The 15,000-nt window shown below is 45.5% G+C and overlaps 1 protein-coding gene across 2 annotated transcripts in view; it reads right to left on the bottom strand.

Moving 5' to 3' along the window:
* Window positions 1-15,000, bottom strand: part of LOC134095719 (transcription elongation regulator 1-like) — a 42,313-nt gene that overhangs the window by 3,176 nt on the left and 24,137 nt on the right. For both annotated transcript variants that reach the window (XM_062549388.1, XM_062549389.1), the window contains exons 14-18: window positions 11,091-11,238; window positions 7,357-7,518; window positions 6,766-6,936; window positions 5,670-5,849; window positions 932-1,015 (exon numbers count right to left, since the gene is read on the bottom strand). In XM_062549388.1, the coding sequence (XP_062405372.1) occupies window positions 932-1,015; window positions 5,670-5,849; window positions 6,766-6,936; window positions 7,357-7,518; window positions 11,091-11,238 (745 nt within the window). The remainder of the gene's footprint in view (window positions 1-931; window positions 1,016-5,669; window positions 5,850-6,765; window positions 6,937-7,356; window positions 7,519-11,090; window positions 11,239-15,000) is intronic.

Here is a 15,000-nt window from a genome sequence, read left to right as displayed (position 1 = left end):
GGGGAATGGTGAGTAGATCCTTGCCTGTGGAGCGCAGGGACCGTGATTGGGAGTAGGGGTGGAGGAGATCAGTAATGTACTTGGGTGCCAGTGAGTGTAGTGATTTGTACGTGAGGAGGAGGATTTTGTATGTGATGCGTGCTTTGACAGGGAGCCAGTGGAGTTTCTTGAGTATGGGGGTGATGTGCTGCCAGGGCTTGGTGTGAGTTAGCACCCTGGCAGCTGAGTTCTGGACATACTGCAATCTGTCCAGGGCCTTACTAGGCAGCCCAGACAGAACACCATTACAGTAGTCCAGGCGGGAGGTGATGAATGAGTGGATGAGAGTCTCAGTAACTGAGTCGGATAGTGATGGCCGGAGTCTTGAGATGTTGCGCAGGTGGAAGAAGGCAGATTTGGTGATGTTCTTGATGTGAGACCAGAATGAGAGGGTGGGGTCGATGATAACACCCAGATTCCGCGCCTCTGGTGATATGGAGGTGGAACAGCCATCTATGACCAGGGCAAGATCTCCAACCTTCTTAAGCAGTGGTGCTGGAGCCACCACCATGAGCTCTGTTTTGCTGCTGTTTAGTTTTAGGAGGTTAGAGGTCATCCAGTTTTTAATTTCCTGCAGGCAGTTGTTGAGTTGCAGGGGTGGAAGCTGGGAAGAGGGTTTTGTGCTGATGTACAACTGGGTGCCGTCCGCATAGCAGTGAAAGCTGAGTCCATGTTGACGGATTATCTGTCCAAGGGGGAGCATGTAGATGGTGAAGAGAATTGGGCCGAGGACAGACCCCTGGGGGACACCGTGGTTAACTGCTGCTGTGATGGACTTGAAGCCTTTTAGCGTGATGAATTGTTTCCATTTATCTCTGATGTAGTCTTCAAACTCCTGCAACAGTGTGTGTGTGTGTGTGTGTGTGTGTGTGTGTGTGTGTGAGCATCTCACCCGGTCACTGCTGGAGAACTTGATGCAGCGGGGATCCTCCTTTATCAGTTTCTTCACTTCCTTCCATGAGGTGGTCAGAGTGATCTACACACACACACGCACGCACGCACACACACACACACACACGCACGCACGCACGCACACACACACACAGACACACACGCACACCAATATGGATTATACTTAATCATTGTTACAGTGCATGAACATGTAAACAGCATGTATACAGCAACAGGCTGTTCCGATCAAATGTTCTAAAGCGCTTGAAAGCACCTGATGGAAATATAACGTACCCCATGTAGACAGACTATCCATATAACGTACCCCATGTAGACAGACTATCCATGTAACGTACCCCATGTAGACAGACTATCCATATAACGTACCCCATGTAGACAGACTATCCATGTAGACAGACTATCCATGTAAACCAGGGGTCGGCAATAGGCGGCCCGCGGGCCAGATGCGGCCCGCAAGCAAAAAACATCTGGCCCGTGAGATCATTTGAACCAGAGAATGAAAAAAAAAAAAAAAACACACACACTTTTAAAAATCGGACTGCCAGTCTCAAAAATGCTCTATTTTGAAGCGTAATTTCAATTTCAGAAGAATTTCAATCAATCTAAATGCTTATAGCTATTTGTTTCATCTGGATACGAGTGAAGAAGCACGCAGCGAGGTGCAGCGAACGCACAACATGCAAAAACAATGAAGTCAGGACAGCGCTGGTTCTGAAATTCCAAACTAGTCCCTTAAACACAAGTTGTCATTCAAACAACGGACATAGGCTTATGGTGATAATTAAAACACGACTTCTTTTACAGGCCTGACATCAAACAGGCAATTTACGCACATACAACTGTGAAAAGTAAAACACGAGTTTCAAACATAGCGTGCGTGTTATTTAGGAACGCAACCTTGAAATTAGCATGCTTAGTTTCGTGGTGCCGTCTAATATTGTACTCTTTGCATGCAGAGACACCCTCGTTACAGATCAGGCATGAGGGCTTTGCATTGATAAAACTAGGGAGGATTAAGGCATAGTTCTCTGTCCATTCATCATTAAAGATCCTGTTTTCGCTTGATAGTGCCATTTTTTGACAGCTAACAGCAACACGTAGAAATGTTTTTGTGGTGTTTTTTTTAAACACACAGGCATATAATAGCGCCCCCAATGACCAGTCGACAAATTTAACCTACATCAGCCTGCTTGAATCTCTCTGCTCTGTCATCAAGAGCGCCTACATTTTGTATTATCACCCCTCCTCCGATATTAATTTATTAATTAAATTAGCCATTGTTTTGGTTGTGGACTTGTGGCCCGCCATGTAATGGCTTGGAAAATATCTGGCCCGAGGCCAAACTTAATTGCCGACCCCTGATGTAAACGTACCCCATGTAGACAGACTATCCATATAACGTACCCCATGTAGACAGACTATCCATATAACGTACCCCATGTAGACAGACTATCCATATAACGTACCCCATGTAGACAGACTATCCATGTAAACGTGTCTCAGGCTTTAAGCATAATCTGGCTCTCATAAAACTACAGATCCTGTTGAGCTGCTTCCTCTGCCCAAAACTGCCTCAAGATCAAAGTCCTCACTACAGATATGAATTAATATGGGTGTGTGTGTACGTGTGTGTGTGTGTGATACCAGAGCCCGTCTACGGAGAGCATTGCCACTCGCTATTAAGTCCTATTGTAACGACTTTTGGTTGCAGTTCCACCAGAGTTCCACTGGGGGCGATCGCCTGAGTGCAGAATGAATGGGAGTCTATGTAGCTAGATGGCTAAATTTGTCTCTTTCACCCAACTGTCGTTGAGAAATCTCAGATTTGATTGTAGTTTTTGCAAGTTCAACATAGGTTATAGGTCAAAAGTTGAATGAACGAGTACTTGTGTCCTTCTGATTTCTTACAGGTTGAGTTGTTGTTGCCCATACCACGCTAGCATTCTGCTAATGAAGCTTGAGTGTATGACGTCATTTTCATTTCAAAAGACTTTTTAAAGCAAATTAGTGACTCTAAAAAATCAAACACCACGCAATGACTCATTTCTTTGCATCCCCTTTCGAAAACAACATTCAAATGAATTGACAAAAAATTATATTCTAAGAAAAGTGGATTTTGAGGGGTATAGCTCCATAGACCTCCATGCATTCTGCACTCCAAATGTGAGCGCCTCTAATGGAACCAGCGTGGAACTGCAACCATTTAAAAAACGGAGGTATAACGACAGTGGCAGTTCTCCCCTTATTAGACATTCTCTAATGGATACCCTAGCAGCAACCTAGAAACAACCTCAAGTACCCTAGCAACAGCATAGCAACCACTATCAAATTCAAGACCTAACAACAAACATAGCAACTGACCTGATCATCCAAGCAACCACATAGAAACTACTTCGACAACGTGGCAACCACTAAAGCAACCAATGCCATTAACCTCGCAACCACCACAACTAACCTAAAAGCCTAGCAACCACCTAAAGTACCCTAGCAATGACCTATCAACCACTTCCACAACGACAACCTAGCAACCATTATGATTACCCTAATAACCATCACAGCAACTTTATCTCCCTTAAAGGAATAGTTCGGAATTTTGGACATAGGACCTCATTTCCAACTTCGCCGAGGTGATATAGGTCGGTGGAGACAGTTTTTATCGTGTTTTAACCCCTTCCTTCAGTTGCAGCATTCCCCTTTGCTAACGCTGGTTCTGAGCTAACGCATTTCAACGGTAACATCCAAAACAGTCTTACTCACTCCACAGCACACCCGAGACAAGTCAATTAAAACGTCAGACTATCGATATACATGCCCGTGTTGATAGAATAATTTTAGAAATAAAACTAACCTTGCAACTCAATGATTTATTGCATTTTGAGGGACTACTTTCTCAATATCAATCCGCCACTGCCATACAGGGAACAAAGTAGGCTATTGCAATGCGATGCAAGGTTAGTTTTATTTCTAACATTGTTCTATCAACACAGGCATGTGCATCGATAGTCTGACGTTATAATTTATTTGTTTTTGGTGTTCAGTGGAGTGTTTTCAGTGGCAGGCTGGATGTTACCGTTGACTTGCGTTATCTCGGCACCAGATTAGCACGAGATGAACGCTGCAACTCAAGGAAGGGCAGAAATTCACTGAAAATGGTCTTCACCGACCTATATCACCCCGACTAAGTTGGAAATGAGGTCCTATGTCCAAAATTCCGAACTATTCCTTTAAAGGGATATTCCGCCATTTTTGGAAATACGCTCATTTTCCACCTCCCCTCGAGCAAAACAATCGATATTTACCTTGTTCCCGTTCATCCAGCCATTCTGTGAGTCTGGCGATACAACTTTTAGCTTCAGCCTAGCATAGATCATTGAATCGGATTAGACCATTAGCTTCTCGCCTGCTAGCTTCATGTTTAAAAGTGACTAAGATTTCTGGTAATTTTCCCATTTAAAACGTGTCTCCTCTCAAGTTAGAAAGTGCAATAAGACCAACTGAAAATGAAACCTGGCGTTTTTCTAGGCTGATTTGACATGGAACTACACTCTCATCTGGCGTAATAATCAAGGCAACTTGCAGCTACTGGCACTACTACTGCTTGTTGTCTATGGGGACTATTTTCAGATGCTGCGTACGATATCACTGCGCCTATGGTACGTTTGCAAGTTGCCTTGATTATTACGCCAGAAGAGAGTGTAGTTCCATGTCAAATCAGCCTAGAAAAACGCCAGGTTTCATTTTCAGTTGGTCTTATTGCACTTTCTAACTTGAGAGGAGACACGTGTTAAATAGGAAAATTACCAGAAATCTTAGTCACTTTTAAACATGAAGCTAGCAGGCGAGAAGCTAATGGTCTAATCCGATTCAATGATCTATGCTAGGCTGAAGCTAAAAGTTGTATCGCCAGACTCACAGAATGGCTGGATGAACGGGAACAAGGTAAATATCGATTGTTTTGCTCGAGGGGAGGTGGAAAATGAGCGTATTTCCAAAAATGGCGGAATATCCCTTTAACAATGGGATTCTCTTCTCTGATTGGCTGATGGGGTGGCCATTAACATCGTATAACAGGCTACCTTTAAAGCAGCTCCAATGTGCTTCGCACGTTCCTGGAGTTCTAAACCTCCACCTAGCCATTATTTCCATTGAACAAGTCACCTCGTCTGCCGTTATCCCTAACATATTGTGCATTGCATATGTTCCCTAGCAATAACCTAGCAACCATCTGAATTATCCTAGCAACAGCCACTATAATGTCCACCTAGCAACCAACATGATTACCTTAGCTACCACTATAGCAACCGCTTTATTTTGCATTGGAACTACCAAATGTACCCCAACAACACCCTAGCAACAATCTAGCAACCGCCACTATAACGTCAACCTAGCAACCACCATAGCAACCAATATGATTACCTTTGCAACTACCATAGCAACTGCTTTATTTTGCATAGTAACCATCATAAGTACCCTAGCAACACCCTAGCAATCATTTGATTTACCATAGAAACAACCTAGCAACCACCACTACAATGTCAACCTAGCGACCAACATGATTACCTTAGTAACCAGCAAAGCAACCACTTTTTTTTGGCATAGCAACCATCATATGTATCTTACCAACACCAACACAGCCAGTGGTACGTACGGTGTGTGTGTGTGTGTGTGTGTGTAGGGAGATGCGTGCGGTGTGTGTGTGTGTGTAGGGAGATGCGTACGGTTTGCGTGTCATCCAGCAGCTGTCTGAAGAGCTCCTTCTTCTTCTTGGCGAGCGCCTCCACGTGCTCGTTAAAGAGCCGCTCGCGCTCCTCGCGCTCCAGCACCGACGACGAGTCCCAGCGGTGGTCCTTCCGCAGCGCACGCCTCGTATCCGACCACGACGCGTCCGGCGTGCGCACCTGCACACACACACACACACACACACACACAGTCAGGAATTCTTTAAGAGCTTGATGGTCTACACTCTTTTGCTGCTCTCTCTCTGCTGATCTGTGTGTGTGTGTGTGTGTGTGTGTGTGTGTGTGTGTGTGTCTCTCACCATATCAGACATGAGGGCTCTGAAGCACTGGATGGCCTCCTCTCTCTGTGCCGATCTGTGTGTGTGTGTGTGTGTGTGTGTGTGTGTGTGTGTGTGTGTGTGTGTGTGTGTGTGTGTGTGTGTGTGTGTGTGTCTCACCATATCAGACATGAGGGCTCTGAAGCACTGGATGGCCTCCTCTCTCTGTGCCGATCTGTGTGTGTGTGTGTGTGTGTGTGTGTGTGTGTGTGTGTGTGTGTGTGTGTGTGTGTGTGTGTGTGTGTGTGTGTGTGTCTCACCATATCAGACATGAGGGCTCTAAAGCACTGGATGGCCTCTTCTCTCTTGTGCTGCTCTCTCTCTCGGCTGATCTGTGTGTGTGTGTGTGTGTGTGTGTGTGTGTGTGTGTGTGTGTGTGTGTGTGTGTGTGTCTCACCATATCAGACATGAGGGCTCTGAAGCACTGGATGGCCTCTTCTCTCTTGTGCTGCTCTCTCTCTCTGCTGATCTGTGTGTGTGTGTGTGTGTGTGTGTGTGTGTGTGTATCTCACCATATCAGACATGAGGGCTCTAAAGCACTGGATGGCCTCTTCTCTCTTGTGCTGCTCTCTCTCTCGGCTGATCTGTGTGTGTGTGTGTGTGTGTGTGTGTGTATCTCACCATATCAGACATGAGGGCTCTAAAGCACTGGATGGCCTCTTCTCTCTTGTGCTGCTCTCTCTCTCGGCTGATCTGTGTGTGTGTGTGTGTGTGTGTGTGTGTGTGTGTGTGTGTGTGTGTGTGTGTGTGTATCTCACCATATCAGACATGAGGGCTCTAAAGCACTGGATGGCCTCTTCTCTCTTGTGCTGCTCTCTCTCTCTGCTGATCTCACGGCTCTGCTGGCTGCGGGCCTTCTGCACTTCCCTCTCGCGCTCCCTCAGACTGGCCTCCGCCCGCGCTGCCCGCGCCGCCTCCGACGACGGCTTCTACACACACACACACACACACACACACACACACACGGGTACAGACACACACACACACACACACACGGGTACAGACACACACACACACGGGTACAGACACACACACACACACACACACATGGGTACAGACACACACACACACACACGGGTACAGACACACACACACACACACACACACACACACACACACAGACACAGACACACACACACACACGGGTACAGACACACACACACACACACACACACACACACACACACACACACACACACACGGGTACAGACACACACACACATATGGCCTTACATTTGTGCCACATTTATGAGCGCAGAGTGGAGCAATATTGAGCGCAGAAACATATTTTGAGCACACACACACACACACACACACACACACACACACACACACACACACACACACACCTTGGCCAGCTGCTCTGTGTATGCCTTGAAGAGGTCCTCTCGTGCGTGTGGCTCGACGGCTCTGCAGCGCGGATCCTCCTCCAGCTTCTCCTTCAGCTTACTCCAGCGCTGCCCAACCTCCACACACACCTCCTCACACAGCGCAAAGAACTCCTGCCGCACCTACACACACACACACACACACACACAGAGCTTACTCCAGCGCTGCCCAACCTCCACACACACCTCCTCACACAGCGCAAAGAACTCCTGCCGCACCTACACACACACACACACACACACAGAGCTTACTCCAGCGCTGACCGACCTCTACACACACCTCTTCACACAGCGCAAAGAGCTCCTGCCGCACCTACACACACACACACACACACACACACACACACACACACACCTCCTCACACAGCGCAAAGAACTCCTGCCGCACCTACACACACACACACTTTCAGTTAGCGTTCAGTGGTATATATCTGGAGTATATCCTGGCCCCCTGTGTGTGTGTATGTGTGTGTGTGCGCGTGTTTGTGTGTGAGACTGCTAAAGGCTCCCCTGGTGTCTCTCACTAATTCATCCACCTGACATTTCACCATTATGAATGTTTGATGGTGACCTTTTACCACACACACACACACACACTTTACAGCAGGTTATCCTCCAGATGTGAAGTCTCCCTCATTCTGCCAAATGAAACTGAGCTGAAACTCCCTTTATTATGCTGACCTGTGTGTGTGTGTGTGTGTGTGTGTGTGTGTGTGTGTGTGTGTGTGTCAGAGATGTTCTCAAGTCTTTTGTCACAAGTTCAAGTCAAGTCTCAAGTCTTTGAGGGTGAAGTTCAAGTCAAGTCTCAAGTCTCTCTCCATCTGATCTGTCCCTAGCGCTGTATTGTAGGCTATTGCACACCGTATACAATATACAAATTGTGATGGTGGGATATTCCATGGTTCATCAATGTACAAGAATATATGTACTAGGTGACATAAATATTTTATTCATTAGACTATGAATTGCTTTATTCACTTGAGTATTGTAACTAACCATTGGGCGAAAAAGGTGCGTCGGCCTAACACTAGACACATTCTGTAAAAAGATTTTACAGAAGCTACATTTTCCAGAGCATTTGTGGCGCTCACAGTAATGCTTTCTTCTGGCCACCCATACAGCAATCATTTAGGCTATATTCTGGCCGCACGTCGATCATTTAGGCTATATTCTGGCCGCACGTCGATCATTTAGGCTATATTCTGGCCGCACGTCGATCATTTAGGCTATATTCTGGCCGCACGTCGATCATTTAGGCTATATTCTGGCCGCACGTCGATCATTTAGGCTATATTCTGGCCGCACGTCGATCATTTAGGCTATATTCTGGCCATACATCAATCATTTAGGCTATATTCTGGCCACACATCAATCATTTAGGCTATATTCTGGCCACACATCAATCATTTAGGCTATATTCTGGCCATACATCAATCATTTAGGCTATATTCTGGCCATACATCAATCATTTAGGCTATATTCTGTATAAACTTGAAAGACAAACTCATTTTCCATGCAAGAGATGAAGCAACAGAATTGTGCTTGCAAAGATGTTGGTGGTAGTCTACTGTGTGGTTTTGTTAACCAATGTCTATGAAATAGGCTAGGCTGTCGAATTGTTTGTATTAGTTTTATATTGCTCATCCAAACCCACCCACCAACGAAGTAGGCTTTTAGAATGTGAAGTAGGCTTTTTAGAATGCATGAGTTATGTTGGGTAGGTCATTGCCATACCACTGCCTTGTCATGAAGCTGGTTCACTTTATTAGTATGTTCATTGTTTTATAGGCCTAAATTACTAAGTAGCTTCTGATGCAGCAAACTACTTTTGTGAAATGTATGTATCTAAGCTGACTACATTTTGTCTATAGTTTTTGTGTAGTTAGCTTCATTTAATATGGAGTGGCTGGGAACTACATTTTCACGGGTCAGCCATGGTGTACTGGTTAGGGCTTCGGGCTTGTAAACAGAGGGTTGCCGGTTCGATCCCCGACCAGTCCACCATGGCTGAAGTGTCCTTGAGCAAGGCACCTAACCCCTCACTGCTCCCCGAGCGCCGCTGGTTGGGCAGGCAGCTCACTGCTCTGGGTTGTGTGATTCACCTCACTGTGTGTTCACTGTGTGCTGTGTGTTCACTAATTCGGTTAAATTGGGTTAAATGCAGAGAACTGAATTTCCCTCACGGGATCAAAAAAGTATATATTCTATTCTATTCTATTCTAAGTAGCTTGCCCATCACTGCATGTAGCCTATCCAAAAGCACAGTTGATTTGTGCTTCATGCCGAGACCAACTATTTATTCTTTGATAAGGACAGCAAGTTCATTATCTTGTGTTGCTTACAATCGAATTGCAGACTGAACACCTTGTAGAGATGTCCTGTAGCCTAATATAAAAACCGGACCACTCGCGAACAGCTTATTGTACAGCAGAATGCTTGACATCTCTGTATTCGGTAATGTCTGCTGTTTATTTTCATATTATTTTGATAAACGTTCCTGAGATATTCAACCGCAAAGAATGTGAAGATGGAGGCAGATATGCACAATGACAGTGGTAGTCTTATCAGCCTGTTCTCGTTATCATTTTGGTCAGGCTAGTAACATCGTTCAGAAAATCTAAAATCAAAATGAACAAATTGATGATATTACCGCATTCATCCCATCTGGCTATATCACTTTCAACTTGACAGCACTAATTTTGCTTGCACAGGTTGCAGGGAGGGTATCGCCTCGGAAATTTACCCGGATACAACGAATGCTATTTTTTGATTGGACGTGGGGTGACTATTTGTCGTTTGATTGGCTGGTGAATGGTTCTGAACCCTGCGAGAAATTCTCTCTCATGCCTGCACTTCTTCAAGTAATTGTGCGAATTCACATAGTATTTTTTGCTGCGTGAGAAATGCGATGTCTGAAAAAAGCAATCACTATATGACGAGTCAAGTCGGAAGTCTTTTTAGTCGAGTCCGAGTCAAGTCTGAAGTCACTGTTTTTAGCGACTTAACTGCGACTCCTCAGACTCGAGTCCCCATCTCTGGTGTGTGTGTGTGTGTGTGTGTGTGTGTGAGTGTGTGTCTCCCTTTAGTTAAGTGAACAAGTTCAACTTTGAGAATGTGCACAGGTCATGTGGGGGTCGTGTAGAGGTCAAGTATACACTTCCAAAGCACCTGTAGAGGTCATACAGCAGTCATGTATAGGTCGGTTGGATGTCATGTAGAGGTCGGTTGAATGTCATGTAGAGGTCGGTTGAATGTCGCCGTCTCATGTAGAGGTCGGTTGGATGTCATGTAGAGGTCATATAGAAGTCATGTAGTAGAAGTCGGTTGAATGTCATGTAGAGGTCATATAGAAGTCATGTTGAGGTCGGTTGGATGTCATGTAGAGGTCATACAGAAGTCATTTAGAGGTCAATTGAATGTCATGTAGAGGTCATACAGAAGTCATGTAGAGGTCGGTTGGATGTCATGTAGAGGTCATATAGAAGTCATGTTGAGGTCGGTTGGATGTCATGTAGAGGTCATACAGAAGTCATTTAGAGGTCAATTGAATGTCATGTAGAGGTCATACAGAAGTCATGTAGAGGTCGGTTGGATGTCATGTAGAGGTCATACAGAAGTCATGTAGAGGTCGGTTGGATGTCATGTAGAGGTCATACAGAGGTCATGTAGAGGTGGGTTGGACGTGGCTGCCTCACCTTGTCCTGGCGGCTCCTGCTGCCGTCCTTGTCCTTGCGCAGGGCGGCCATGTGCTCCGTGTAGAGCGCCTCTCGCTCCTTCATCTTCTCCACGGCCTTAAAGCGCCCGTCCCTAGCGTGCCGCGCCGCAAACTCACTAAACGTGCTCCTGCAACACACACACACACACAGTTACACACACACACACCACACTCACTAAACGTGCTCCTGCAACACACACACACACACCACACTCACTAAACGTGCTCCTGCAAGACACACACACACACCACACTCACTAAACGTGCTCCTGCAACACACACACACACACACACAGTTACACACACACACACAACTCACTAAACGTGCTCCTGCAACACACACACACACACACACACACACCACACTCACTAAACGTGCTCCTGCAACACACACACACACAGTTACACACACACACACACACACCACACTCACTAAACGTGCTCCTGCAACACACACACACACAGTTACACACACACACACACCACACTCACTAAACGTGCTCCTGCAACACACACACACACACAGTTACACACACACACACACCACACTCACTAAACGTGCTCCTGCAACACACACACACAGTTACACACACACACACACACACACCACACTCACTAAACGTGCTCCTGCAACACACACACACACACACCACACTCACTAAACGTGCTCCTGCAACACACACACACACAGTTACACGCGCACACACACACACACACACCACACTCACTAAACGTGCTCCTGCAACACACACACACACACACACACAATTACACACACACACACACACCACACTCACTAAACGTGCTCCTGCAACACACACACACACACACACACACACAATTACACACACACACACACACCACACTCACTAAACGTGCTCCTGCAACACACACACACACACACCACACTCACTAAACGTGCTCCTGCAACACACACACACACAGTTACACACACACACACCACACTCACTAAACGTGCTCCTGCAACACACACACACACAGTTACACACACACACACACACACGGCCTTGAAGCGCCCGTCCCTAGCGTGCCGCGCCGCAAACTCACTAAACGTGCTCCTGCAAAACACACACACAGTTACACACACACACACACACAGTTACACACACACACACACACAGTTACACACACACACACACAACTCACTAAACGTGCTCCTGCAAAACACACACACACACACACACAGTTACACACACACACACACACAGTTACACACACACACACACAACTCACTAAACGTGCTCCTGCAAAACACACACACACACACACACAGTTACACACACACACAGTTACACACACACACACACACACAACTCACTAAACGTGCTCCTGCAAAACACACACACACACACACAGTTACACACACACACCACACTCACTAAACGTGCTCCTGCAGAACACACACACACACACACACAGTTACACACACACACACACACACTCACTAAACGTGCTCCTGCAAAACACACACACGCAGTTACACACACACACACACACCACACTCACTAAACGTGCTCCTGCAAAACACACACACGCAGTTACACACACACACACACACCACACTCACTAAACGTGCTCCTGCAAAACACACACACACACACACACACACACACAGTTACACACACACCACACTCGCTAAACGTGCTCCTGCAAAACACACACACGGTTACACAAACACACACCACACTCACTAAACGTGCTCCTGCAAGACACACACACACAGTTACACACACACACACACACACCACACTCACTAAACGTGCTCCTGCAAAACACACACACAGTTACACAAACACCAGTGTTGTAGTCAAGTCACTATGCCTCGAGTCCGAGTCCAGGTTTGAGTCTTCAGTGTCCAAGTCCGAGTCAAGTCCAAGTCATTAATTTTTTTTTCGAGTCGAGTCCAAGTCGAGTCCACTACTCATCCGAGTCAAGTCCGAGTCGAGTCACTATTGATTCAAGTGGAGTACTTTTTGGTCAAGTCGCGTCCAAGTTCCGCACTAGAGTAAGCATAGCCTATAAGGTTTTAAACTAAAAACTAAAAAAGTCCTAATGGCGGATGCTATGAACTTTCATACAGGGGCGTCTGCAAGAATGAATGGTAAGCAAACTGTAAACACAAAACTCATGGGCAAAGTCGAGTCTTCATCTCAATTTTCGAGTCTGAATGCTTTGAATGTCCGAGTCCGAGTCCAAGTCCGAGTCATTCAGTGCTCGAGTCCAAGTCAAGTCACGAGTCTCTAAATTTAGCTAATGACTCGGACTCGAGTCCGAGTCCTGGACTCGAGTACTACAACACTGACAAACACACACCACACTCACTAAACGTGCTCCTGCAAAACACACAGTTACACAAACACACACCACACTCACCAAACGTGCTCCTACAAAACACACACACACAGACAGAGTTACACAAACACACTCCACACTCACTAAACGTTCTCCTGCAAAACACACACACACACACAGTTACACAAACACACACCACACTCACTAAACGTGCTCCTGCAAAACACACACAGTTACACAAACACACACCACACTCACTAAACGTGCTCCTGCAAAACACAAACACAGTTACACACACACACACACACACACACACACTAGGGCTGTTGGAACGAATTTCAGAAGTCAAACAGAAATTTAGATGTACAGTGCCCTCCAAAAGTATTGGAACACATGCTTAAAGTTAAATAAAAAATCATCTTTTGGAAATTGATCTTAATGCCTTAAATGAAACAACGAGGAAATATTCAGCCTTTAACTCATTGGCTGCCAGCGATTTTCAGTGCAGAGCGCTCCATACTGCCAGACGTTTTACAGCATTTTGACTGTTTTTCCAAGATCCACCGAACGGTGAGCTTTATGACTATGTAAACACCGAAGGTATCAAATGAAAGAGTAGACTCTCTTCTTTCACCAGGAAAAAACGTTTTCCGTTCTTTAGTAATCGTCAGTAGAACATGGGTTAGTTTTGATAAAAACACCTGTTTTTGACCAAAACATGGAGAAAACGATCTTTTTGTGAAAATCAACTTTTTAACGTTAGCGATTCAGGAGTATGTCAACCACGATTTCACTGTTATCTCGTCAGTCTCCTCAAGGTTGCTAGGGACTCTGATGGTCGCTATAGACTCTGAACAGGACGGTAGACTTAGCAAGCTAGCACTAGCAAAGTTGTTGTTAGTCTATATAGCAATATCCAATGTAAATGGATCATACCGTTCACGTGTTTTCCGTCCTTGATGTAAGAAGTAAGCATATTTATTCCCGTGCAAACTAGATCCACTGTGGTCGGTCTTCAGTGTCTTTGCTTGTTGCATGCTGCATGCTGTCTCTGCATGTGCACTAGGCAGATACTAATCATCCAAATGGCACTGCTGTCATCTAGCGGTTCGGATCGCTAGTACAGTCTGTTTACAAGCCTGAAACTCTGCCAGATCGTTCCCAAGCCCACCCAGGAGCCCTCCCCATTGAAAAAGGCAATTGACGTCTATAGACGTCAATGGCAGTCAACGTATGTGTCTAAATTGACGTTTAAAGACGTCAATGGCAGTGAATGAGTTAAGGACATCAATTTTCTTTGTGAATGAATAATGTTTTGTAAATAAATAAATGTTTTCCTTAAATTATAGGGGGTCATAAGTATTGGAACGCCCATGTTAAATTCCCATAGAGGATTTTTATTTTTATTTTCAAAGACCAGTTATTTCATGGATCCAGGACACTATGCACCCTGATAAAATCCCCTTGGCCTTTGGAATTGAAATAACCCCACATCAACACAATACCCTTCACCATACTAGGAGTTTGGCATGGTTTATGTCAGTTATTAGCTGTTAGCTAATTAGCTGGTTTGAATT

Source organism: Sardina pilchardus, chromosome 11, assembly GCF_963854185.1.
Source record: "Sardina pilchardus chromosome 11, fSarPil1.1, whole genome shotgun sequence".
Lineage (NCBI taxonomy): Eukaryota > Metazoa > Chordata > Actinopteri > Clupeiformes > Clupeidae > Sardina > Sardina pilchardus.
Note: the sequence above shows the minus strand (reverse complement) of the source record. Positions and strands in the feature narration are given on the sequence as shown.